We start from the raw sequence: 27,888 nt of genomic DNA on the forward strand, positions 1-27,888 counted from the left end.
TTCCTTCACAACCTTTCACGTCTGTTTCTAACAGAATTATTTACGTGTATGGGTGTTTTGTCTGCATGTATGTCTGTGCACTGTGTGCATGCCTGGTACCCTGGGAGGCCAGAAGAGGGTTTCAGGTACTTAATTGCCATGTGGGTGCTGGACATTGAACACAGATTCTCTGAAAGAGAAGCAAGTGCTCTTAACCACTGAGTCATTTCTGTAGCCCCGGTCTCTTCTGCCTTTTTTGAGTTGCAAAGTAGAAAAACCTATTTGATGTACTGGGGCCCTACTTCAGTTGATAAACCCAGGGGGCCTATTCCTATTTGATGTACTGGGGCCCTACTCCAGTTGATAAACCCAGGGGGCCTATTCTGGTCTCCTTCCTCTTTCAACCACATCCTACCCTCCCTCCTGTCTTCTGCAAGACTGGGAAGTGGGGAGAGAAGTGAGAAATCCGGGGCCCAGTGCAGACTCTGGGTTTGAGTTTGGCTTTTGTTTTGGTTTACTAGTCCACCACCCTCTAGAGCCGGAAGGCATGAGGAGATGGGGTGGAGAGGTGTGTCAGTTACAGTGTTTGGGCTGGATTCTGCGGTTGAAGAGGTACCCTCCAAGACACCAAGTGCCCCAAGACACAGGCCACTTGGGTCCTGACGAGAGAGTACGATAGCAGATCTGTAGATGGCACAGCCTCAGCCTCGGTGGGCTTGGATACAGGAGGCAGAAACCTGGTAGAAAACTCAGGTTCATACAGGACAAAGATCCGGAGTCAGTATATGAGGCCCATCCCTGCTTCCTCTGTCTGTTTTGTTGGTGTGGGTTCCTAATATAGTCAGAAAAGCCTGGGTTCTTTCCTTAGTCTGGGTATAGACCCCGCTCCCTAGAATCGCGAGAAACACGAACGGAATGGAAGACTCCTTTTCTGCGTTCTTAGCGCCGCCTTGTGGAGTTGTAGCGAATTCTCAACAGCCTCAGCTGCAGTCCCCGAGTGGAACTCGAAAGGATTTCCTCTGGCCAAGTTTACACTGACTAGGTTAGGACTGAGACTCCCAGCCCCCCCCCTTCCTCTCCCCTCCCCTCCCCCTCCCTCTGCTGGCTTTACACAACCACTTCCCAATCTCGTTTTCCCGTCCCCCTTCTAGGGTGTTGGGCTTTCTCACCCTAAGACACACCTTCTAAGCGATTTGCACCCAAAACAAGGACAGTCTGAGACCTGGGCGCAGAGGGCAAAACGAATCCAGACTTTATTTTCAAGGAGAAGGAAAAGGGGAGGGTGGAGGTGGAGTGGGCGCGGGGTTGCTACATTGTCAAGCAGAAAGAGTCCATAGGGAGGGGAGGGCCAGTGGGGGCCGGTCCCCATCCCAGGTCGGCGCTGGAAGGGCTGACCACACAGAAACCACAGAAGGGACAGGTTGGGGGTCACGCCCCCGCCCGAGTTGTGCAGTGGAAGTGTCACGGGAGGTGGCAGCCATGAGGTCTAGGGATTGGGATCAAGGAGGCTACAGACGGCAAATCCTGCGGAAAGGGGTGGGGCGAGGCGGGGGCGAGGCTTCTATTGCTTTTTGCTCACAGTTTTGCGGAAGGCGAGGCGGGGGTGGGCTTGGACTGGACACCCCTTGCCCCCCTTGATACCCCTTGGGCGATGGGTGCTGGTGAAAAGAATGGAACCCGGACTGGGGAGTAAGAAGGTGAGGGGAAGGGTCTATGAGGGCATCTCCTTGGTCCCACCCAAGTGCCTGAGACGCCCCCAAGTGCTTGCTGCCCCTGCTATGGGCCCGACTGGACCTGGGATGGGGCATGGTGCGGGGCGGGCACAGTGAGGTTGCAGGCGGTAAAACCAAAGTGCTTATGAGGGACCCAGGATCCCGCCTGCTCCCCTCCCCCTGCGGAGGAAGCGCTTTAGTTGGGGTGGGGGCCGGAGTCCCAGAGTCCGCTTATTGCCAAGAAAATCCATGTTCTCCCCCCGGGCCCGACCATGGCTTGTGAACCCCGTTTTGTGCTAGGTTTGGAGGGGAAGGGTTGGATGAACATGGCTTTTGGGAGGGGGTGTCTCCGAGGGGGCTCGGGGGTGAGACGGACCCCCTCTTTTCTAGGGGAGAGGCAAGGACAGGGGGCGGGGTTCCCTGAGATCTGGGGTGTTCCCCCCCTTCTTAAGCCCCCCTCCCCCGCTACCCCTCCCCTTTCCTGGAACCCCGTACCTCGGGGTGGGGGGAAGGACAGACCATTTAGGGAGCGCCAGGAGGAGGGGCGGGCTGGGAGCCCGAAGGCCTGGGTCCCGGCTGGAGGTGGGGGAATTCAATGGGAGGGGTTCAGGGTTGAGGTCAGTAAGGGGAGAAGAGGATGGGTCCGTGCGCAGTTCGAATGGGTCCCGGGGCCGGGTGGAGTAGAGGATGTGTGATCGGTGGTCCCTGCAGAAGAGGTGCGGCTGGAGCTGGGCGCAGGGACAGCGGGGAGCCTGCTGCAGCGGCCATCACCGCAGCCACCGCCAGGGGGCTGGGGAGCAGGCCACCGGCCAGGGACTTCGGCAGCTCCTTGGAGAAAGTCAGCGTGCCCTGCAACAGGCAGAGAGGGAGACAGAGGTCGGGTCAGTGGTCCGGCAAGCCCAACCTCTGCTGGCTTGCCCAGGTCCCTTTCCAACTCTCATGGGTCCCCCAACTCCCCAGCATCCAGGCCTCACCGCCAGCTCCGCAGCGCCCCTAGGCTTCTTGTGACGGCTCAGTAGAGGGTTGGGCTTCCCGGCCACGCCGTCTCGGTGCCTCCTGCTGGAGATGTGCTGCGATGCAGTGGGTAGTGGGGCTATGAGCTTTTAGCCAAGAGTAACCCCCACAGGCAGGGCCACAGCTAAGGCCATATTTCCTTCTGAGTGGCCCTTACCCAAGCTCCCTTCCCTTTAGTGGGTCAAATTCTTCAGACATCCTGGGATGGGTGTAGGACTCACTTGTTTCAGCTGGACCTCCGAATTGACCTTGACGTTGCAAATCTCACAGTGGAAGGTTCGGTCCTGGGAAGGAGCCTCTGGTTCCCCAGGAGTGGGAGGCCCCAGCCGAGGGTAAGCTTTGATGGGCCCCAGTCCACTTCGGGCCTCCAAAATTGTCTTGTGCTTAGTACCTGGTCCACAGCGGCAGGAGAGGAGGGCAGATGTAAATTTCTCCGCGTCTACCAGGCCTCTGCTGCCCACCTTCCCAGTCATAATGTGTGAATGAATGGGGTAAGTGAGGGATTTATTTGGAGCCCTTTGGGCCCCTCCCAAGCACAAGGGGGTCTGGGAGAAGGTGAAGGTGAATGAGGAAGCAAGAGACTAAGCAATAGGGGAGACGCGGGAAAGGAGACAGGCTGGAGGTCTCACAGGACCCAGACGCTAGAAGGCAGGGAAGTGGAGGCAGGGTGGGCTGTGGACAGGAGATGGCTGGAGGTCTTAGAGGACCCTTACCTTTGTTATGTGCCTCAAGCTGGGAGAGGGAGTTCACAGCCACCTTGCACAGAGCACAGTAGAGCAGACGCTTAGCCTTCTCCTCCTCTTCCTTGCTACCCCCAGGCAGGGAAGCTGGGGCTGGAGTTCCCCCTTCAGCCTTGGTTACACCCTGTCCAGACTCTGGAACACTGGGAGGGGATGGGGAGCCAGGCTGTTTCTCTGGGGATCCTGGAGCTGGACCCAGGCCATTCTCCATGGAAACTGTTGGGGAAGAAACATGGGGTCATCCCAAATGGCTCTTCATGTGCAGATCCACCCCCATTTCCTCAAGGGTAAGGGCCCAGAAGTCAGTCCCCACCCTGTTACAACATGCATGTCCTCATGCCCTGAGCCTCAGCCAAATTCCATTCAGCTGCCACTGGCTGGGTTGTGATCGCAATGCCTGGCTAACACACACGCCCGCTACCTTTAGTTACCCTAAAGTTTTCCCAGCCAGGGGGAAGTGCAGAGACTGACGATTCATCCCACTATGGCCTGCTGGCCAGCCTGGGATTCCTGTCAGGGCAACCCCTTCCCAAGCCCCTCTCCAACACTCAAGGAGAACACCAAGGAGCAAAAGGAAGGTGCAGAACTAGGAGGAGGGAAAGCCAGGAGACAGATGTAAGCAGAGCAGGGGGAAACAGAAACAAGACCCGAAGCGGGAAGAAGCAGGGATCCAGGCTGCTCTATAATTCATGGCTGATCAGAGATGCGCAGCCCGGGCCTCTGCACTTCAGGGGAAACTCTAGCCCTCCCGCTCCTGCTCCAACAGTGATCCATTTTCCGGGTCATGGGGAGGCTGTGGTGAGAGTAAGAGAAGGTGGAAGAATTCCGAACCCTGTAGGTATGTGCTTGTCCATCCTATGACCCATCCTTTGTGTCTCCTGCTCATTCAGCTCCTGTGTTCATCCCAAACCAGACAGCAATCCTTATCCCAAACTGGACAGGACATCATGGTTTATGAAAGCAGTATGCATACAATGTCTATCCCATGTCCTCGGGGAGGGTGCCAGGACTCAGTGAGGTGATGTGTAAAGCATCTACAACAGCAGCGGTCAGGAAGTGTTGGCTGTCGCTGTCACCAGCTCTTTCCATCCTTATCCCTATTTTATAAAGGTGTTAATACACTAACCCAAGATGATCAGACTCAGAAGCAGCCAGAACACAGTTAGAAATTAGGCCTGCTCCCTACATCTTTAAATGATAGAGGGTGTGCGCGCGTGTGTGAGTGTGTGTGTGATGTGCATGTGTGCGCGTGCATATATATGCGTGGCTACAGTGGAGATCTGGATCCCAAGCTGGTGATATAGAGGCCTGTTTCTCATTATTTTTAGGGTGGGGCAACAAGGACAGGCCAGAATAAGAGGAAATGAGGACAAGGGGAATGTTAGGTCTTTCTGGAGTTGGCTGTAACTGATATCTGTGGTAATCCCAGGGTGGGGTGGCTGATATCTCTCTGTCCCTGTATTTCCTCAGTCCCAGTTCTTTGGAAATATGGTTGACCAGCCATGAGGGGGAAAGAAATGCGGAAATGCGGCAAAGTTGAAAAAGACCTTAAAGATTTTCAAGTTTTTCTTTCTTAACTTGGCTCCAAGAAGTCCACACGTCCATCCAAAATCATTTAGGGAGTCTCGGAGCACACGGCCTCAGTCTCCAGGTAGGGCTCTGATGTCCCTATTCCCTTTGGCCTGCATAGAGGGGCTTCATCAGGAGTAGACGGATGGCTCCCTGTTCCTGGGGATACTTGCCAGGCAGCCTCACCCTAGGCCTGTGCTGAGCCACTGGGCAGTGGAGAGGACAGACAGTAGGGGCTTTGTTGAAAAGAGCTGAGGCAGGGGTGGGTGGGATGAGAGGACAGAATTTGACATCACTTTGCCTGGCTCCAGGACTCACCTTGGGTGTCAGTGGGAGTGAGTGGGGATTGAGGGAGGAGAGGAGCTGAGGGGGAGTTCTGGGAATCGGAAAGGAGCAGAAAGACAGATCAGTTGAGAAGTGTGAGGGGTTCAGACACACCTGGACGAGGGGCTACACCATCCCCACTTGGGGGGGTGTTGCCTGCTGGAGCTGGGTCTGTTGATTCCCGGACACTAGGCTCCCTGCCGCGGGTCTTGGCAGCCTCGATGCCTTTGACTCTTCGGGCATGGCGATTACCCTTGTAGTGTGCTTCAGCCTGGCTCTTCAAGGATGGAGGAAGAACATGGAGTCTGAGATCACCGTTCATCTGCTACATCCTACAGAGCTCCTTCAGGTCCCAGGGTGACCTCAGCAGGCTACAGTAGGCTCTGCCTACACCCCTGATGAGCGGAGCCCACACTGACACATCTGATGATGCTGTGGTTCAAGCTGAGTCCCTGGGAATACCGACCCCGACCTGGTCTAGCTACACTCTCCACTACACCCAGAACCTGGCTGATTAGCCTGAGTCGCAGGAGGAGACCCTGAAGCCTTCACGGGAACGGAGAACTGGTGAAAGTGGAACACGCAGCTAGCTGGCATCTCAGACACCAGGCCTAGAAGCCTGAGTTCTTCTGGACCCTGCTCTGCTGATTTTACTAGCTCTGTCCTGATAGTCCTCCTAGGCCTCATTTTCCCTGGAGCTCCGTGGACACCTTGGAGGACCCTGGACTGAAGCCCAGCTCTGGAGACAGGAGACAGCAGCAGAGACAGCTGTCAAAACAGAGACACTTTATAGGGGAGGGAAAGGGGGAGCAAAAAGAAGGGCGAGCTGCCCATTATTGGCTTTCTATCCCTCCAGTCTTATTCCCTCCACCGGTAAATGGAGTCAGAGTTGGGACAGAGGATGCCTGGAGTCTAAGCAATGAGGCCCAGTTTGGTTCTGGCTCTGCCCACCCACTGTCTGCCCATCCCCTCCTCTCCCATTTGTGCCACGGCTAAGAATGTATAGCCTTGGGGTAAAAAGGTCACCTAAACAGGGGTAGAAATAAAGGTGTGAATGAGCAAGAAAACAAAATTGACAGATTGGGCCTAGCAGCGCGGTGCCTGTGGTCCTGTGTGCCGCATAGAGAAACAGTGTTTTCTTTTCCCTACTCAGCAGAATAAGGCTGTTTTTCTCCTAAAACTTTTAGGGCTTGCACCCTATAAAGTCTGGACCCAAACAGAAATCCCGATGAAGCTTTAGAGGGAGGAAATCTCGGCGGATTCTCCTCATGGGCAAAGTCTAGGATGGTGTAGAGACTGACTTTGAGGGTGATTTGGAGGGAAGATAGCGAGAAAGGAGGTTCAGCAGATGCCAAAGAGGACCGAGGCTCTGTAAAGAGACCAAACTCAGCACCTAAGGATGGAAGGCCGCATGCCTGCATTGATTCTTGAGTTTCCAGGCGTTCTGAGTAGGGAATGCTCCAGCGCCAAGGGACAAAGGGGCCAGCCAGCCTTAGAGGATTTTTCTGCTTTCTGCCAGAACACACAGCAATGTCCAGGTCTGGTGGCACAGGTTTATAATCATAGCTACTTATGAGGCTGAGATAGAGGATTGAGAGCTCAAGGCCAGAATAAGCTAGAGGCCAGCCTGGGCAACTTTTTTTTTTTTTTTTTTTGATTTTTGAGACAGGGTTTCTCTGTAGCTTTGGAGCCTGTCCTGGAACTAGCTCTTGTAGACCAGGCTGGCCTCGAACAACTTCTAAAGTCATGTGTGGAAATTAAAAATATAAAAAGGAGTCAGAAGCTGGTCTGGGTGTAGTGGTGGCATTTGCTAGTGAGTTCCAAGACAATCAGGACTATGTAGAGTGACCCTGTCTCAAAAAAAAAAAAAAAAAAAAAAAGGCAGCCAGGTGGTGGCGCACGCCTTTAATCCCAGTATTTGGGAAGCAGAGGCAGGCAGATCTCTGTGAGTTTGAGGCCAGCCTGGTCTACAGAGCAAGTTCTAAGAATACACAAAGGAACCTTGTATTAAAAATAAAAGGGGGGGGGTTGAGGACACAGTGGTATAGCACTTGCCTTCTAATTCAATCCCTATCACCACACACACAACACACACACCAAGGGGGCTGGAGAGTCTGCTCAGGGGTTAAGAGGACTAACTGCTTTTCTAAAGCACCCACATGGCAGCTCACAACTCCAGTTCCAGGGGATCTGTTACCCTCACACAGACATGCATGCAGGCCAAACACCAGTGCACGTAAAATAAAAATAAACTGTTTAAAAAAAAAAAGCAACCGCCGGGCGGTGGTGGCGCACGCCTTTAATCCCAGCACTTGGGAGGCAGAGGCAGGCGGATCTCTGTGAGTTTGAGGCCAGCCCGGTCTACAAGAGCTAGTTCCAGGACCAGCACCAAAGCTACAGGGAAACCCTGTCTCGAAAAAACGAAAAAAAAAAAAAAAAAAAGCAACCAAAACATAGCAACCTATTGTCTTAAGTGTCTTCCACCACAGGGTCCCCATTCTTTGTTCTTTCTCAAGGCTCCTTTAGTCACTGCCCTCCCTCAAGCTCCCATGGCTGCCCCGCCCTACTCACCTGAGAATTGAATCGGATTTGACAGACATTACAGGAAATGACTGGCCTCTTGGTCTTGAGCAAGGGTCCTCCAAACGTGTGTGAGAGCACAGCCTTCTGTACAGGGTCCATCTGTGGATGTTGGGCAGGGTGGCTAGGACCAGAGCAAACTCATCTACCATCTCCCTTCCCCACACCACTGAGCCCTCCGCCTCAGGCCTCAACATGCTTAAGGCGCGGAGCCTCAGTTTTCTGGTTCTTTCCAGACCAATCTTCATAGCCCTGGAAGGGACCTGCTCCCATCTCACAGGAAGTAGAAGTGGTCTGTCCAAGGCCACACCATGGAAGTTAGACCTTGACTCTCGCTCTTGTTCACTACACCATCACGAAAGCTCACCTGTTACCTTGGCCTATCTCCTTCAATGAGGTCAACTGTCAAAAACCACTAACAGGCAGTCCCAAAGCATCAGAGGTTCTAGGGTTCCTGAGTCCCTTTGGCCTCACTCTGGGTACAACTAACTGTCTGCCAAGTTCAGCTTTTGGTCCCAAGAGATGGATGTTCTCAGTTTCCTGTCTCTGGACCCCACTTCACCCTAAAACCCCCCTTTTTTTTCGTTTTTCCTTTTATGGTTTCTCAAGACAGGGTTTCTCTTAGTACCTCTGGTTATCCTGGAGCTTGCTCTGTAGACCAGACTGACCTCCAACCCACAGAGATCCTCCTGCCTCTGTCTCCCAAGTGCTGGGATTAAAGGTGTGCACCACCAACCACCTGGTGGATCTCTGGATTTCTAAGTTAGCAGCTTCTAACAGGAATACAAGAACTCGGGAGAGAATTGGTGGTTCTACTGGTGGAGAACAGGGAAGAGGAGAATAGGAAGCGGTTTGGTCTGAGTGTGCTCAAGACCTCTGAACCCTTTTCTCCCTATTAGCATCAGCAGGACTTCAGGGCAGAGCTGATGGCTTGTAGGAATTGGGAACCCTCTCTGCTCACTCTGCCTTAACAGAGTGGCAGTCTCCAGCCAAGAGGACAGGAGTGCCTCTGAGGCCTCTTCTGTCAAGGGATACAGCTAGGGGCCCAGAGGCACAGGGAGGCGCCTCTGAGCAGTCCTCTTTCTTCACCCTGACGGCGGGAGGGGGGGGGGGGACGACGGGACGGACGGACACTGGAATGCAGCCAGGGCTGAAGAGATTAGGAATAGCTAGGAACTCTCAGAATTTTCCAAGGGGAGGGCATTAAGACATAGTTGCTGGTGACTCAGGGGTCCTTAGCAATTCACTTGAGTCTCTCTGTGCTCGGGTTTTAGGGTTTTCCATGAGACAAAGTGAGGGATAGAACAGGAATCTTCTCTCTGTCTCTCCCAGGAGTCTCTATAGCTGCTTGGAGTTACTATCAGGAAGGGGCTTCAGGGTCCTAGTGAAATGGGTGCTAACCTGTATCTGTTCCATTTTGGTAATAGTGGATGCTGGAGCCATAACTGAGTTCAGATAACCAGTGTGACAACTGTCAGTCTCTTGGCCTACTCTTGACCAGAAGCAGACCCTCTTAGCAGCTGTCTTCACCTTCCACAAACTTGTTGAAAGCCCCAGTCACATACAGGGAAAAAATCAAAGAGCGCGTCGTGTGTACATGCATTACATGCACGAGCATTAGACAGGCTTCGATCAGTTTGCGCGTGAGGTGTGATGAGTGCCACGCACTGTGTGTATCTCTTGAAGAGCAACAGCTCTGCACTGGGGGCCTTGCTGACACCGTGGACGGTCGGGTTGTGTGATCTTTAGCTGTGTGTTTATCTGTACAAATGTATGATACGTTTGGCAGAAAGAAAGACCAAATTGGAGGCAGGCTTTAATCCGAAAGGGGAGACAGAGTGCTGCTCCCAGCTTCTAGTCTCCACGCCTCAGTCCTTCCTTTTCAGAGACACCCCCACCCAGCTCTGCCCCAGGGTTCTCATGAGCCCTGGGCTTCCTCACATGCTGGGTGGGGAATGGGAATTCTGCCCAAACAGAAACCTAATCCAGGCCAGGAAACCTAAGTCGTACGACAACAGCAGGGAGAGAACAGGATGGAGAGGCGAGAGGAGTCGGTCTCCTGGTTCTGTCTGTACCATCATCCCAGTCAGCTCCCAGGAAGGTCTGGGGGCCCAGGACCCCAAGGATGAGTTGTTAACTGACTATCCCAGTCCCCATCTCCTAACAGTCTAGGTTCCAGTCAGGTCCCTCTTTAGGGGAGGGGAACAAGGAATTGAGGGAACCCGGGCAGCCTGCCCCACCCTCTCTTCTAGGGACTGAGGAGACAGCTGGCTGAAGGTGAAGGCTCAGGGCCCAATCCCCAAGAAGGTGGAATGTGAACCACTGAGGTGCTCCTCTAGACCAAGGTCAGGAGGCCCCGGTGACCTAGATGAAGGCTCCCTATGGGAGGGTGGAGGCCAGCATCTCCCAAGGCCCATTTCATCCCAGAGACCCTTCTTTAGGATGCTGGCCTAGACACAGCCTGGCAGACTCTCCCACCTGCCCTCCAACAGTGGTGAAGGGGACTGGATCCCTGAAGCTGGGGCAAAACGAATCAGGCAAGGAGGGAAGGGCAAGGAGGAGGGAAACCAGATCAGGAGCAGGAGGGGCCTACTACGATTAGGTTTCCCCTCACTGCTCTTTATCGGATGGAACCCACTACCCCTTGTTCAACCACCCAGTTCCCTATCCCACCCACCCCTCAAAATAAGACGACAAGGGAAAGGGGTGGAACGGCAGGGATGGAAAGACCTGAGCAGACAGGGTTGACACGGGAAAGAGGGAGCTGAGGGTGTCCGAAGAGCAGGTGGGGAAGGGCTGCTAGGGAAGAGGGCAAGGCTGGAGAAGAGAGGGCTGGGCAGCGTAGTGATCCGAGGGTAGGTGCAGGACCAGAGGCAAGTCTGCGATTTGGGGGATTCCAAGGACCTGGGAAGCAGAGGTTAGCCTGTCCAGCAAGGTGGCAGTAGTCGGGGGCGCCAGTTGGGCTCCAAAGATCGGTGAGGGCCGCGCCGCGTGGGGGATGGGCGACAGCGGAGGACTGGGCGAGAGAAGAGGTGGCCGGCCCCGCAGGGCGGGCGGGGATGGGGGGGCGCTGCGGCAGCCGCGGAGGCGGGGAGGGAGGGGCCGGGTGGCTTACCCTGCGGGGCCCTGGAGGCCGCGACTCCATGGCCCGGGTCAGCAGACCCAGGCGGGGGCCGAGCCTGGCCGGCCGGGCGGCCCGGGGACGCGGCGCTCGTTGCCCGGGCGGCTCGGGGCTGTGAGGCCCGGCTGGTTAGGAGGAGGGGAGGCGGCGCCGGGCGGTCCGGAGCCCGCCCCGGAGGCGGGGCTGAGGGCGGGCCGGGACCGGGGGCGGGGACAGGGCACAGGCGAAGGCAGCCCAGGGGGCTCCGGCGGAGAAAGCTGGGGACGGCGGCCAGACACTGCTTCCAGGGAAGGCCTTGTTCCGGCTAGGGGCCTCTCGGTCAAGCGGCAGGGGCACTGACCCGATGACCTCGGCTACCAGCACTTGGGTTCCTTCCTGGGTCCCCAGGGACCGCCCCAGTCCTGGGCATGACCGTGTTGTCTAGTTCAGACATCTCTCTGTCCTTTCTTTCAACCCTTCCTCCCTGCTCCGTGCTCCTCTGCTCTGCTGACAGACAGCTTTTTCTAAACAACCCTTTCCCAGTTTTCTCGGCGCACAGCTCCTGCGACCCCGCCCTTAACAAGTCGCTTCTCTCACATGGGTTGGAAACCAAGCCCGGGTACCCAAGATTCTTAGCGACTTCTCTGGTTGGTGCAGTCGCTGCCTGAGCAGAAGCGCCCTCAGAGTTGTGGACGTCGCCACTTAACCTCTTCCAACCTCATCTTCTGGGTTCTTCACCTGCCCTAGCACCAGGTTCTCAGAGCTGCGCTTCGTGCAATTGCTGCCCTCTGGTGGCCAAGTGCGACAGCACCGAGAAGGCCAAAGAATCCCCACAGCCAGGACGCCTCATTTTTCCTTGGACAAGGCCTCTGTCGCTGGGTCTCTTAGCTCCTACCTCACCCAGAACAGAGCCCAGTGCAGCGACCAGACCAGAGAGATAAGTGAAGTTGGGTGCTGATTTGAGAAGGGTCAACTTTGGGAGACAGTGACGGATGTCCAGTAGCAAAGGCAAACAGTGTATTGAACAGAGAGAGAATGAGGGAAGACAATAACGCAAAATAGCTGAGAGGCAGGACTACCCGTGCAGGAGAGAGAAAGGGAGGGAGGTACTAATTCACACACACACACACACACACACACACACACACACACACACGCACACACACACACACACAGAGAGAGAGAGAGAGAGAGAGAGAGAGAGAGACAGAGACAGAGAGAGAGACAGAGAGAGAGAGAAAGACTCAGCCATAATTCCACCACCTACTGTCGACTGAGCCCTTGGAATGTGTCAGCTCTGCTCTGGGCTCTTTGCTTGGCTTATCTCATTTAATCACCACAACCGCGATTTGAAGTGAGTACTATTATTATCGTTACTGTGTGGATGAAGGAACTGAGGTTTAGAGAGGTTAGGTAATTTGCCCAAGGTCATAAGCTAGTTAGTGGCTGAACTGGGGTTTGAATTTAAACCTGGGCAGCCTGACTGCAAAGCCATGGACTTAGCTGCTACGCAGTCCTTCCCAAGGCCCGTGAGCAGCCTTTCCGCAGTCCTCATTCCTCATGCAGCAGCCTGCCATTCCCCTTGCTCTCCACCTCTCTCTCCTTCCTGTTCCCACTACCCAATTCAGCTTATTTTCTAAGGGCTGCGGCCTTGGTCTTCCTATCTTCCCTTTCTTTCCCTTAAATACCAGTAGCAGTAAGTAGCAACCAGGCAGCAAAACTTTGATCAAACATTAAATCTGTGCTAGGCATCCCGATTTTGTGATAGTACATGCAGCCTTGTAGATTTAGTACTGTTCTGCTCCCCACGCATGCGTATTTGTTGGGCTATCTGACTGTTGTTTTGAAATCTGTCCTTGAACTTGTGAGCTCCCTTAGGTAGACCGGGCTGGCCTCAAACTCACAGAGATCCACCTGCCTATGTCTCCCTAGTGCTGGAATTAAAGGCGTGCGCCACCACCACCTGCTGCCATGCCTCACCAGTATCTCCTTTATAGCTGGTAAATTTAAGGTTCAGGGCGGTTAAATGACTTGCCTAAGTGTGTACAGTGCAACATTAATTTATACCCTGGAAGTCAGGTGCTAAGATGGTGCTGTCTGCTACCTGCTGCACTCCCAGGTCTGTTCATGCTCGTGGCTTTATTAACTATAATTTATTTACTCATTCCTCCTGAGGTATTGGGGCTGGGACTCATGATCTCACACATATCAGTGTGCTACCACTGAACTATATCCCCAGACTTCTCTCTTTCTGTGTTTATGATAAAGTTTTACTTTAGTTCAGGCTGGCCTGGAACTCACCACTGTAGCCCAGGATGGCTTGAAATTGATGGTGCTCCTTTCGCCTCAGCATCCTGAGTGTTGAACACCACATCTGGCTCCAAATCTGTCTTGACTAGTTTTCTATTCTGCACTTGAAAAGGGTGTGTGCTCTCATTGGGTGAACGCCCCGGCTGCTGAGCCTGAGGACCTGAGTTCAGTTCCCAGGACCTACAGCAGAGGGAGAACTCAGTGGAAGGAAGAGAACTAATTCCCACGTGCATGCATGGTGTGTACACACACATCCCACCCCACAATAAAAAATAGATAAATAAATAAAATGTAAGCCTAGTATGGTAGTGTACACTTTCAATCCTTGTACTCAGGAGGGAGAGACAGGTGCTCTCTGTGTGTGAGGTCAACCTGGTCTACACACTGAGTTAGTTCTATATAGGGAGATCTGTCTAGACAGATAAAGTGATAGACAGATGGATAATTTAATAAAAAGAAGGCTTGCTGTTCATACCCGGAATCCCAGCACTCAGAAGCCTGAAGCGTAAGGATCTTTGTGAGTTGGAGGCCAGTCTAGGCTACATAGTAGAACTTGTCTCAAAAAACAAAAACAAAAACCTCCAACACCTGGCCTTGATGATTCAGATTGTGTGAGAGGTAGAGACATGAGGATCAGTACAAATCTGAGGCTATCTTGATGGACAGTAGGAAATTCCAGGCTGGCCATTAGCCAGGACTATAGAGAGACAATATCTCAAAAAACCAATACATCCAGGTGGTTGCGCATGTCTTTAATCTCAGCACTTCGGAGGCAGAGGCAGGTTGATCTCTGTGAGTTCAAAGCCAGCCTGGTCTACAGAGTGAGTTCCAGGGCAGCCAGGGCTGTTACACAGAGAAACCCTGCCTCAAAAAACAAAAGAAAGCAAAACAAAACCCCCAAAAAAACGAAGGGATGGGGGGTGGGGAGCAGGGAAGGCAAGAGGCAATGAGCAGCTTAGATGATATGAGCGTTTGTTATGCAAGTTTGAGGATCTGAGTTCAGTCCATGGAAGAAGAAGAAGGAGAAACCCATTTCCAGGAGCTGGCCCCAGCCTCCTCCACTACATGCTGTAGTATGTGTACGCATGCACGCAATAATAATACATTTTAAACAGTATACATCAACAATATAAGCTTGATAAAACAAAACATTCAAAATACAGAAGAGAATAAAGTTGGCTCTCCATATTTTGAGGTCTAAGCCTGTGGATTCAATTGATGGTATGCTGAAAATATTTGAAAAAAATCATGCCTGTATTGAACATGTACAAATTTTTCCCTTAATAGTTTTTAAATTTTATTTATTCTTCTCATATATTACATCCTGACTATAGACTTTAGTAAAATACTAAATATTTTACATTTACATTAAATAATAACTTTATTACATGTATTTATTTATGTGTATGGGAGACCTCTTATGCATACATTCATGCCATAGTGTGCTTGGGAGGGTCACAGGGCAACCTGCAAGAATCAGTTCTCTTTTATTACATGGTCCTGAGAGGTAAGACCCAAGTCCTCAGACTTGGCAGTAAGCACCTTCACCCGTGGAGTCATCATGTCATCCCCAGACTTTTTTTCCTTGTCATTATTACCTAAACTGTACAATTGTAACGTATGCTATAAGTAATCAGATGCAATTCAGTGTGTAGCAGATAGGTAGGTTATCTGCAGATACTGGATTACTTTACACAAGGGGCTTGCACATCTACACACAGACTTAGCACTCGCGGAGTCTTGGATCCAGTGCTCATGAATGACACAAGATGATTATATAATAAGGGTATATCTAGGATGCAGGGCATTGGTTACACATGCTTTTAATCCCAGCACTCAGGAAGCAGAGGCAGGTGGATTTCTGTGAATTCTGGGCCAGCCTGATCTGTATAGTGAATTCCAGGCCAGTCAGAGCTACATAGTTAGACCTTGTCTCAAACAAACAAAACAAAATAGAAGCAACACAAAAACAACCCTACATCTCAGTCTGGAGAGAAGACTCAGCAGTCAGAGGACATATGTAGGGCTCTTCCAGAGTACCCGAGGGCTGGTCCCAGCACCTACTTCTTGTGGTTCACAACAGTTTAACACCAGTTCCCAGAGGCTCTGATGCCTCTGGCATCCTCAGGCACCTGCACTCAAGTACAGATAGTGGCACATATATAAACATAATTTAAAATAATAAAAATAAGTCTTTTAAAGCTCATATCTGTGTTCCTAACTGTGAGTCCTCCTTCCTCCACAAGTGCATCATTTGTAACCCTGGGGTGTCCATCCTGGGAACACCCTAGCACTTAGATAGAAACGCCCGAGTCTACTATTTTATAACTTGTTCTTTTCTTTCTTTTTTTTTTAAAAATTATTTATTTATTATGTATACAATATTCTGTCTGTGTGTGTTTGCAGGCCAGAAGAGGGCACCAAACCTCATTACAGATGGTTGTGAGCCACCATGTGGTTGCTGGGAATTGAACTCATGACCTTTGGAAGAGCAGGCAATGCTCTTAACCACTGAGCCATCTCTCCAGCCCCTGTTCTTTTCTTTTTTAAAATGTGTTTTAATTTGCATTATCTATGGATGTGTGTGTGTGTGTACTGGAATCAGTCTCCTTCCACACGTGGAAGGTCATAGGCTTCATGGAAGGCAGCTTCACCCACTAAACCACCTTGCTCCCCCCATTGCCCCTCACTTTCTCTCAACAGAGTCTCACTCTATAGCCCAGGTGGGCCTTGAACTTGTGATCCTTCTTAGTTTTTTGTTGTTTGTTTAATGACTCCAGTCTCATGTCTCAGCTTCTTGAACAGCTGGCATAAGCCTGGCTTTAAGTTTTCATTTTATTATCATATATGGGGAGGAAGGTATAATTAGTTCCCTCCTTCCACCTTTATGTAGATTCTAGGGATTGAACCCAGATCCCCAGGTTTTCATGGCAAATGCCTCAGACCCACTGAGCAGTCTCCCCCCATCCTGTCAGCTTTTCTTTGAGATTGTCTTGCTAGGTAGCTCAGGTATGAGTGGAACAGAGGCCCTCCTGCTTCTGTCTGCTGGGTTCTACAGTTACAGGTGGAACCACCATGCCCAATTCATTGATTATTATTCAGTTTCTTTTTAATGTAGTGCTAAGGATTGGACCCAGGACCTCATACATCAGAGACAGAAGCTCTACCTCTGAGGGACCAGGAGAGATAGTTTAGCAGTTAAGAGTACCTGATGCTTTTCCAGAGACCCCACCTGAGTTCCACTCCCAGCACCCATGTGAGATAGTCTCCACAGACACCTACCTGCGTGCACACATACCCACTGCATGCACACATACCCACTGCGCGCACACACACATAACTAAAGAGAAGACATTTGTAAAGAGTTCTCCTTCTGAGCTACAGCCTCAGCTTGCTATGCCACAGCCTTTACTGTCTCCTCTGGAAGCAGAGGCACCATGGAACTGTCAGGAATCAGAAATTGCATTGTAGACGGCCAAATGGCCGAGTGAATGAAAGGCCTTGCCTTTAAGTCCAACAAGCTGAGTTCGAGCCCAGAACCCACAGCGGAGGGAGAACATTGCCTCCTGAAAGTTGTTCTCTGCCCTTTTCACGCGTGCACAAATGTGTCAGCACACACAGACATAAATACATTAAAGAGAAAGAAACCCCAGGCTATAGCTGGATGGAATCTCAACCAGAAAGCAGAGGCAAAAACCCAAAGGACAAACAAGACAACAAAAGAATGTACACGGATAGATTAAGATGAGTCTCAGGTGAGTATTTAACCCGTGTGTTCCTCATCTATGGATGGGGACAGTACTAGGGCTGCTGAGACTAACGAGAAGGTAGGGTTAGATAGAGGACCGCACTCCCTGCCCTTCAACTGTGGTGACATCAGCTCACTTGTGCTTTCGCAAATGTTATTTTCTAGCTCTTGTTCATGTCTTTTGATTCAATCCAGAATGTTCTCTATAGCTACCTCCTTCATTTTCTCTTACTTCATTCTATTTTATGTGTAGGAAGTGTTTTCCTGGGGATATTCTATTTTTGTTGTTTTGTTTTGTGAGACAGAGTCTCTCTGTATCTCTGGCTGTCCTAGAACTTGCTCTATAGACCAGGCTGGCTTTGAACTCACAGAGATCCGCCTGCTTCTGCCTCCAATGCTGGGATTAAAGGCGTGTGCTGCCAAGCCTGAATTTGTATGTATCTTGTCTGCTTGTTTGTATGTGCATCACATTCAGGTTGGTGCCCTTGGAAGCCAGAAGAGGGCACCAGATCCCCTGGGACCGGATTTACAGATGGTTGTGAGCTGCCATGAAGGGGCTGCGAATCAAATCCAAATCCTTTGGAAGAGCAGCTGAGCTCTCCAGGCCTTCTCGAAGGCCACTTTTACAATCCTATGAACATGCTGTGTTGTGACACGTGTCTGAAATACCAGCACTTGGGAGGCTGAAACAGAATCCCCAAGAGTTTGGAGCCAGTGTGGTTTACACAGTAAGACCTTATTTAAAAACACAATACCAAATAATACAAAATAACCAAATAATACAAAAAAAATTAAAAAGGAAACCAAATAATACAAAATAAGTAGCTGGTGGTGGCACATTACTTTAATTCCAGCCCTCAGTGAGTTTGAGGTCAGCCTGGTCTACAGAGCGAGTTTCAGGACAGCCAGGGCTACACAGAGAAACCATCTCGAAAGACCAAATAACAAAATAAAAACTACTAATGGCTCTTTAGAGCCCAATCCTGAGTCCTTGTCCCAGCAAGGTCAAGTCCTTTTTTCTCCTTCCTTTTATCCTGCTTAACTCCAGTTGGCCCCTTAGGTTCCCTACACCCAGCAAGCTTCTCTTGACATCCCTTGTAGTCCCATGCAAGCTAAATGCTTTGGACATGGCTCTTCATCAAGTTATAGTTAGCTTGCTTTTATTCCTGCTAAACCGTGGGCTCCCTAAGAGCAGTGACCAACTGACTCCTGTGCCTCAACACCGGGTGCAGTTATGAGAATATAATATGTTCACCACTGTGTTTTCATTAAGTTGCTTTAAAATTTTTTTTCTTTTTTTTTTTTTTTTTTTTTTTTTGGTTTTTCGAGACAGGGTTTCTCTGTGGTTTTGGAGCCTGTCCTGGAACTAGCTCTTGTAGACCAGGCTGGTCTCGAACTCACAGAGATCCGCCTGCCTCTGCCTCCCGAGTGCTGGGATTAAAGGCGTGCGCCACCACCGCCCGGCGAAAATTTTTTTTCTTTTTCTTCTTTTTTTCCCCTGTGCTGGGAATTGAGCATTGAACCTCACTCACACTCACGCTAGGCAAGTTCTTTACCACCGAGCTGCATTTTAAGTCCCTTCACCCACTTTTTTTGAGACTGAGTCTTATAAAATTTGGAATGGCCTCCAACTTGTTATGTGGCTGAAAATAACCTTAAACGCCCACCTGATTGGCCTCTATCTCCGATGTGGGGCTGCGGGTGTGCACACCACACCCAGCTAAAATCGCATCCCCGTTAGTGTTCTCTCTGACAATGTTTACAACCCTCCTGCTGTACTGCATACGTGCCTCTCTTGCCCCTGGATGTAAGGCCACTAAGATACACCTGTCTTCGGTGTACGTGTACTCCCCTGTTAGTGTCAATGCCATTCTCACAGTCAGTGCTCGCTTCCCTCACCTGTAAGATGATTCGATAACAGCAGCTACCCCACAGGATTCTGGAAAGGTTAAGATGTTTCGAACACTTTGCGAAAGTCAGAGTGCAATGCAAGTGCTGGTTTGGGTTTCTGGAAGGAGTTTGGGGGTTGCAGCTATGGGCTAAAGAGAACGCTCTCTCTCTTTCTATCTCTGTCTCCTTTTTAAAGACAGGGTCTCATGTATGCCAGGCTGAGGATGATCTTGAATTTCTAAGCCTCCTGAGTGCAGGTGTGCCCCGCCACGCCTCATTTCTGCAGTATTAAACTTCAAATTCAGGGCTTGCCTTAATTACATTTTGGGCACATACTGTGATAACCAACGTCTGTCAGTTACTAAACTCCTCTGGGCCTCAGCTTCTACCACCCCATTTGTCAAACAGAAATATTAGTGTCTACATTGCTAGGCTGTCTCTGTCAGGGTGATTTCCTCCTCCCACTCACAGAGGCCTGAGCCCTGGACTCATCCTTAGCTTCCCCTTCCTCCTCTCCCTATTCCCTCAGCACCACTCGGTTACCACGGTGGGTCAAGATTTCCTTGAAAATACCCCACCAGTCTTTCCTTCCTCTCTTTCCCACTCTTACTGCCCATTTAGGCTTGTGAGGCCAGACAGCCTCCTCCAGGTTTTGTTCCCCTCGTTGGCTACCACAGTCATCTTTCTCAACCACAACTCTTAGTGAGGCATGTCCCTGCTGGAGAACGGGCAGATATTCTCTGTCGCTTTTCCTACTGATTATTGAAGACTTTTGTCACCCTCTATAACGAACTGATCCTACCCACCTGGCTATGTGCTCGAGAGTAAACGAGAGGCTGTGTAAGCCTATGGCCTGAGTTCGATCCCCAGGACCTGCATAAGAAGCTCGATGCCATGGTGTGCGTCTCTGGTGAGACGGGAAGTAGAGGGGAACATGGTGGAAGCTCATGGGCCAGCTAGCTCGGAGCCACACTGTCCTCCACACGTGCAAAACCTATGTGTTGTGTGCACCTGCACACAGGCATACAAACATACTGGACATGCACACACAGAGGAAAAGTCCCACAGCTGTGCTAGCCTTCTCGCCCCTTCTTTCTTCCCCAACCTCAACACTTTTACTGCTTCGGCTTCCTTATTCTCTGGATGGCCGAGCATTTTGCGGAGGAGGCCTGGGTGTTACAGAGCAGTGTCTGGGTGACAGGGAGAGCCAGCAAATACTCTGTTGTTATTGCAGTTACTATAGCACCACAGAGCCAGCAAATGCTTGCCATCCAGTGGCTGGACATGAGGAATTTAGGCTCACAGGAGTGAGGCTGAGTTAGGCCTAGGAGAAAAGCGCAGTGGTAGACTGGACATGAAGGGTACAGGCCAAGGGGCAGGGGAGAGGCAAACGGATGGTACTCACTGTGCTGTAGTTGCTGAAGAGGCCCAGAGTTGGGGCTGGCTCCAGTGGAAAGGGCAGGATCTGCTTGAGGTCCATCGGGGGCTGCATGATGGGGGGCTGCCGGAGCAGAGGAAGGGGCCCTGCCCGGCTCAGGCTGCCTGAAGGGCAGAGAAAACATTCTGTGGGGTAGGGAGACTGAAGCTTGGAAGCGTCACCCAAATTCATAGCACTACTCCCTAGATGAGGTTCCTGTATTCGGAACTGTGCAGAGTGGGAACCATACACACACTTCCCCTGCTGCTCAAGCGGATCCACTGTGGGCCTGGGGACACAGGCTGGTCTTTCCTTATGGGTGGTTTTCACTTCCCCGTTCTGCAGCCTCTTTCTCCAAGCCCTTCAGGCTTTTTACAGACGCGAGAAGCTTAGACCTGCTCTGGACCCAATCCCCAGCTCCCCGCTCTGGTCTGCAGTTTCCTGGATATCTAGAGGTTTGTTGCATCCCCAGAGCAGATTCAAGTGGGTGACTTATCCCACTGTCCAGAGGGGGACTCTGAAAAGGCTGCTGCATCTGGCTCCCAAGGTTATGGTGCTGTTCAGGTCATAATTCTTGAGTAATTTTCACCATCTTTGGGGCCATTTGCTCTAAGCCTTCGGTAGCCCTCAGTCCAATCAGATTCCTTAGTCTCACCCGGCAGGCAAAGCAGTCCCAGCTCTGCAAGAGGAACCTCGGCCAAAGCCTCTGGGAGAGGAGGGCCTACACGTGACCCCAAGGGGAAATGAAACCTTCTCTTTCCCCCTGGAGTCCTGAAGGACCCAGCTCAAAGGCCCTCAGGACTCTCTCCGGCTTTCTGCTGGCCCAGCTTCCCTCTGAAGAGGCTTCTGTCCACCAGCTGGGCAGTTCCTGCCACCCTCCACTGCTCCAGCGCCCTCTGCCAGCAGCAGGGGTTTCTGGAACAAAGGCCAGACCAAGAGACTGCATGGCTGGCCCTGGACCTCCCTTGACCTTCCTAGGGTAATGGGTCCCCAGGATCCTTTCCTGTTCCCTCCAAAGAGACACCCTGTCATACCTTCAGTAGCTGGTACTTGCTGCCCCCCAGGCAGTGGCCTGGCCCTGGCCCCCTAGGGGCCTGGGCCTGACAGTATCCCCTTCCCTTGCTTCTGCCCTCTGCCCCCTTCCTTTACCATCGCCCCTCCCCCAGCCCAGTCAGAATCAGCCAATCAGAGTCCTGGAAAAGTGGGGCAGAGGGGAGGGCGGGGGAGCAGGGATTAGGGGAATCTGAAGCGAGAGGGAGGGGGTGGGGAGGGCTCAGGCACAGCTGGGGGTGGAGAATGAGGTCCAGAAAGGTCTGGAGGGGTCTGTCTCTTCCACCCAGTGCCAAGACTGGAGGCCAGTGTGCCTGAGGCAGACACAGGTCAAGGCTGCTGGTAGCTTAGTTTCCAAATTCTAAGTCTGAAGGAGATGATAGGATGTTTGCCTTTGGCCTTTGACTGTTGGGGGTCTGAACGTCTCCTGTCCATTTCCTCTTCTGATACTTTACACTTGGAATGCTGTGCGTGTGTGCATACGTGTGTGCGTGCACGCGTGTGCGCGTCTGTGTAGGGGGAGAGAAAGAACATACATGAGAAAGCATGGCAGAAGCAGGAGTGACTGACTAGAAAAGGGACAGACACAGAAAGGCTAAGGGTGGAAAGTGAGAAGGAGTTTAAACCAGCAGGACACTGTTGACAGGCAGGACGAGAGCTAGGTGAGGACAGGAAGACCCCGGGGCAGAGAACAGAAGGGAAGACAGGGACAACCGGGCTGGTTATCTCCTCTTCCTGGTCCCCTGTGCCCCACCCCATCTCACTGCTTGGCACACCGGAGCGCTGTACCGAGCCTCAGGAATGGTGAGAGAAACCCGAGTACTTGCGGTGTCCCCCGCTCCCTCTCTCAGCAGCTGGTTTGGGGCTGGCACTTCCACACCAGGGCACCGGCTACTTACTACAGCTTGGCGCCTTGACCTTGTCGCTGGCTGTCAACTGTCTAGGATCCCACTCCCAAAATCCAATTTATTGGAGAGAGCTGAGTTCCAGAAACAGTCATAGAAAAACATTCAAGGAACCATGAGGAACCAGGCATGAACAGGAGTCTCAGCACACGTCAGCTTGGAGACAGCAGTCTGGGAGCTGGTTGTGATCCATGAAGTAGCCACTATTATTTCTCCCATTCGGCACAGGAGAAGACTGGGACTCAGAGAGGTTAAAAAGCTTGGCTGATGTCACACAGCCTTAAGTATCAGGGCTGAGAGTCAAATCAAGATCTGTCACACTCTAGCAAATCCTTCCTCTGCTACACGGCTCCCAGAGGGCTCTCATTTGATGCTGAGCCGGAGAGCTGAGCACGGGCTTGCATCTGTTTTAAGCAGAGAATGGGGAAAGCAATTCCTTGCTTTTCCTGGGTGTGGAGTCCTCATTTAGCTTTAGAGGAGAGATGGAGGAGAGTACACAGAAGCCACTCAACTCCCTAGAGCCTGAAACTGATGGGAGCAGGGCTGGGGTGAGAAGGGAGAGAGGTGGCCACTAGCGTGGGCTGTCCCCCGACTCTCATGGCTCTCCACTCTGAAATCTGAGGTGGAGAGGTGCAGATGGCATCTTAAGAACTGGATGAGCAGAACAGGGCTCTTTGGGGCCGAGGCTCAGGGACAGAGCACTTGCCTAGCATGTGGGAGGCTCTGGGTTCAGTTTCTGGCACCTCACTGCCCTCCCACGCTAAAAGAGCTCCAGGGTTCTTGGTTTAGAGCCTCAGGCACATCCGCCCTTTTCTGAGAAAAATAGTTGTCACTTTTTCAGCTTATTTTTTCTTTTTCTTTTCTTTTTTTTATATTTGTTTATTATGTATACAATATTCTGTCTGGGGGGCTGGAGAGATGGCTCAGTGGTTAAGAGCATTGCCTGCTCTTCCAAAGGTCCTGAGTTCAATTCCCAGCAACCACATGGTGGCTCACAACCATCTGGAATGAGGTCTGGTGCCCTCTTCTGGCCTGCAGACACACACACAGACAGAATATTGTATACATAATAAATAAATAACTATTAAAAAAAAAAAAAAAAAAAAAACAATATTCTGTCTGTGTGTATGCCTGCAGGCCAGAAGAGGGCACCAGACCTCATTACAGATGGTTGTGAGCCACCATGTGGTTGCTGGGAATTGAACTCAGGACCTTTGGAAGAGCAGACAATGCTCTTAACCTCTGAGCCATCTCTCCAGTTCTTTCTTTTTTTTCTTTTTTTTTTGGTTTTTTCGAGTCAGGGTTTCTCTGTGGTTTTGGAGCCTGTCCTGGAACTAGCTCTTGTAGACCAGGCTGGTCTCGAACTCACAGAGATCCGCCTGTCTCTGCCTCCCAAGTGCTGGGATTAAAGGCGTGCGCCACCACCGCCCGGCTTTTCTTTTTCTTTTTTTTTTTTTTTGGTTTCTTTCTTTTTTTTAAAATACTATCCTGGCTGTCCACCATGCAGACATACAAACCAGGTTGGTCTCAAACTCACAAGAGATCTGCCCGCCTCTGCCTTCCCAGTGCTGGGATTTAAGGTGTGCACAACTGGCAATTTAAAAATTACTTATTTTTATTTTTATTATTTTTATATGTATGAGTGTTTTGCCTGCAGGTATCAAAGTGTACTGTGTGTACCTCGTACCCCGCCCCCAGAAGCCAGAAGAGGGTGCTGGATCCCCTGGAACTGGAGTTAACTGTTGGTACTGAAACTGCTGAGCCATTTCTGCAGCCTCTGCGGCTTATTCATTGACCGGACTTTATCTACACAATGTCCCATGAGATGGTTTCATTGTGCTAACTGGATGAGTAGAAGCTGGTCTCTGACTGGCTCACTCTCATTTCTCATCTGTCAAACTAGAGCAGCAGTCCCTGCATCCGCGAGCTGATGACAAGATTGAACGAGTCTGTGAAGTGCTGGCACCACACACCGAGGGCTCCATAAATGTTTGCTGAATAAATGATGACAGTTGGTTCAGATAGGGGGCGTTAGTAGACCAAGGTCCCACAGCAAGTATCGAATTTGAAGGGGTTTTGCTCCTGAGTAAGGTTTTCAAAACATCATGCTTTTCTGGGTAGACTGGAGAAGAAAAGGAAGACAAGAAAGAAGAGGAGGAAGGGCAGGGGGAAAAGGAACAAATCCAAGGCTTTTGTCGTGTGGGAGGTGAGGGCTGCAGGAAACTTGGAGGAAGAGAAGGAGAACAAACTGTGCGCTTGTGTTCGTGTGTGTGGCACCCAGGTTAGGCAGGGTTGGGAGGAGTTAGGGTCGGGCTAGGGCAGGCCACTCTAGAGGGAAGCTCATTAGTGTAATTACGGCCAGCAGACAGAGCCCCACCCTGCTCCACAGGGGATTGTTACCTGTTCTATACAAGACAGTTTCTAAGACACGCGACAGGGGTGAGCTTACAGACCCCTTTTAGCCCTGGGTACTTTGCTTGCATTCTGTATCTCCCGGTCAAGCCATACCCAGCTTCCTGCGTCTCAGTGAGGGCAGCTCTTTTCCTTCCTCCCCTAAAAGGTCTGACCAGGTCCTGAGCCGTGGCTTCCGGGTCGTCTTGGGTGGGCTGGGCAGGTCTGGTGTAGAGAATGGGAACAATCCCAGCAAGTCTGCCTTGAACTGAGCTGTCTCCAGGAGTGGCCCATCTGGGCAGGGCAGGATCAGGGAAGGTTTTAGGGCAGGGCTGTGATTTAGTGACTGTCTCCCAAGGGTGACACCGAAATCAGAGAGGTTTTGGAGTTAGGGCTGTGGGTGACTAAGGTCCCTTGTGGCGAAAGGTACATCATGGGACTAAGATGGGAACAGGTTCTGAGGCCAAACAAGAGATTTGAGATTTCATCTTTAACCACCTCTTTTCTTCTTTAGGCTTTTTAGCTTCTTTCCCAGAAATGTCTAACATCAGGGTCAGACTGGCGAGGGAAGCATTGAACTCCTGTGTCTTATGCTTTTGGTCCAGTCCAGTGAATCTGTCCCCTCTGCCTCAATTCCTTCATCCTGGCAGAAGACAGGCTGAGGGCTGGAAAGGCTTTGAAGTCAAAGATGAAAGAGACAAGTGGATGATTGTGCACAACTAAAAACACCAACCCTAATAACCTCGGGGTTTCTGTGGGTGGGGGTGGGGCCTTGAGGGAGGTGGGGCCTAGGATGGGAGGAGCTGACTGCAGACCTGAGCCGAAGGGCCTCCCTCTCACTAAACCAGGAACTTAGCTGCAAAGGACTAAGGCAGCCTAGGGAATGTGAACTCAAAACTGCCATCTTGAAACTTGAGGCCCTGATTCTTTCTTTCCTTTTTAATTTTTTTTTTTTTTTAACTTTTTGAGACAGGGTTTCTCTGTGTAGCTCTGACTGTCCTGGAACTAACTCTGAAGACCAGGTTGTCCTCGAACTAACAGATCCACCTGCCTCTTCCACCCCCAGTGCTGGAATTAAAGGTATGTGCCACCAGGGACCTGCTGAGGCCCTGATTCTTGTGTGTTTTAATTTTGTTTTGAGGCAAGTTCTCACTCTGTAGGCCAGGCTGACCTTGAACTCACTTTGTAGGCAGACTGGCCTCAACTCCCAATAACCTCTCTCCTCCCTTAGACTGCTGAGATTATAGGCCTAAGGGCCCACATTCAGCTGAGCTAGGTAGGATTGCCTTGGAAAAGCCTCAGGGACCTTAGCATTCAGACCCAAATACCCTCCTATGCTTTTAAAGGTAGGTCTTGGGTCCTGGCAAGCAGGCCACCCGCTTCTTCTTCTTAAAGAGGGTTGGGATATGGGGGAGGGGGCGCTCCCACCCCTCTATGGACTTGGCACTAGAAAGGAGTTAATTATAGCGTCCTCCAGGGAGATGGTAGAGGCTAGTTGGTGGCAGGGTTCAATATCAGAGAATTTGGATTCAGTCTTCTTGTGGCTGGGTGTTGGCCGGGCTCTTCCAGGTCTCTGACAGTTATCTGGGGCCTTCTGACTGGGGCCACAAGGTTTAGCCTTGCCTGCTCTGGGCAAGCAGGATGTGGACTCTTCAGCTGGCTCAAGGTACAGTTAGAACACAGGAATCACACAGGCTGGCAGAATGTGGAGCCTATGTGTTGGGGTCCTGAGTCTGAACTGTATTGGGGTGTCCCCTGGAGTTGGAGCAGTAGTCATAGAAGGGCAGATCACCTGCTAGAGACAGGTGGGTGACAGACATTCATGCCTTTATTCTCTCATTCATTTAAGTAGCTGGATGGCCAGCTGGAGGTAAGGCATCAAAGTCACAGAGAGGCCGAGACCACACCGCAGCTAGATAGAGGGAGGAGGGCCGAGTGGGAAAGACCCTAGTGGAGTTAGTGGGACACACAGTCAATGGAAAGAAAAGAAGTCAGGCAGAGGGTCTCAGGAGAGGGATGAGAGCCAGGCATAGCCTATCAGCGTGTCCTCCGTGGGGGCAGGGAGACCACAGGTGGTGAGAGTGTTGGGGGCTCCACCATAAACAGGGTCCTGGAACCGGCCTAGCCAGGGTGAAGGTCAGAGGTCATAGCAGGCTTTTCACTGCTGTGGCAGCAGGGTTGTGAGCAGGGGCTGCTGCAGAGCCAGGAGTACAGCTAGGCCCTCTCCTCCCCCATCCCTGGGGCTCCCTTTCCGATGTAGGTCACGAAGATGGGGTGGCCAAGGCTGACGGGCTGGCTGTCAGAGCCCAGCGGGACTTCCCTTCCCCCACTCCGACTTTCCTTAGTCCCTCGGTCTCCTGTAGCCCCCGACCCAGGTCTGGGGTGGAAGGGAAGGAGAAAGAGGGGAAGAAGGGCCCAGACAGCCGGCGCAGGGAGAGAGGGGCAGGTCCCGGCGTGTCGGGGCAGGATGGCTGCGGAGACAGGTTCTAAGCCGCAAGAGCCGGGAATGGACAGTTTCCCACCCGCTCTTTTACCCAGCCCCCTTATCTTCACCGGTCAGGTTCCCACCTCCCACCACACTCACCTCGAAGCTACACCCAACATCTTCTCCCTCCGCCCCCCACTTCCTCCTTTCCTTCTTATCCTGGGCCCAGAAGGCTGTCGGAGTGCCAAAGCCGAGGGTGGGGGAAGGCGCTGGGGGTGACGGGTCAGAACCTTTACCTCAACTCCACCAGGCCAGGACCTTCCCTCTTCCCCAGTCTCTCATACACCGTCTTATAATATTCATGAGCCTCATGAATACTCAATACTCTCATTATGGGGCGGGGGTCTCACTCTCTCGGCCTTCCTTTTGCCCCTCCCTAAGATTACCAGGAGAAGCCGCAGCTAGCGAAGGAGGGGAAGAGGGGACCCCAGATGTGCAGCCAGATGAGGGGGGAGGGGGAACGGGTGGCAGACAGGCGGCCGCAGTCACCGCGGTGCCGAGGTGGAGGCGGGGGAGGTGACCCAGTGAGAGGGAACTAGATACCCGGAGCCCAGAGCCGCAGAGACCACTCACCGAGGATCATGCTGAGGACCCAGGCGCCCGGGGTTCCGCGTCGTTCTGTCCCGGGGGCCGTTCTGGCCGGACTGGGGGTACGGGAGGGAGGAGTCGGGAAG

General features: G+C 51.8%; 1 protein-coding gene across 5 annotated transcripts; it reads right to left on the bottom strand.

The window, feature by feature from the left end:
- Window positions 1-1,207: 1,207 nt before the first annotated feature.
- Window positions 1,208-27,888, bottom strand: Znf385a (zinc finger protein 385A). Of its 5 annotated transcripts, none has more exons than XM_041669244.1 (8): window positions 27,788-27,888; window positions 20,372-20,508; window positions 7,910-8,020; window positions 5,453-5,615; window positions 3,419-3,661; window positions 2,927-3,096; window positions 2,666-2,761; window positions 1,208-2,540 (listed from the first exon to the last, which is right to left on the bottom strand). In XM_041669244.1, the coding sequence occupies exons 1-8, from the start codon at window positions 27,795-27,797 to the stop codon at window positions 2,310-2,312; spliced, it is 1,161 nt and encodes a 386-aa protein (XP_041525178.1). In that variant the 5' UTR covers window positions 27,798-27,888; the 3' UTR covers window positions 1,208-2,309. The 5 variants fall into 5 exon arrangements, with proteins under 5 accessions (XP_041525178.1, XP_041525179.1, XP_041525180.1 ...); XM_041669245.1 differs by lacking the exon at window positions 27,788-27,888 and adding an exon at window positions 21,418-21,554; XM_041669246.1 differs by lacking the exon at window positions 7,910-8,020.

The sequence above is a fragment of the Microtus oregoni genome, unplaced genomic scaffold (genome assembly GCF_018167655.1).
Source record: "Microtus oregoni isolate MIOR12 unplaced genomic scaffold, Mior012 000019F_ref0000042, whole genome shotgun sequence".
Lineage (NCBI taxonomy): Eukaryota > Metazoa > Chordata > Mammalia > Rodentia > Cricetidae > Microtus > Microtus oregoni.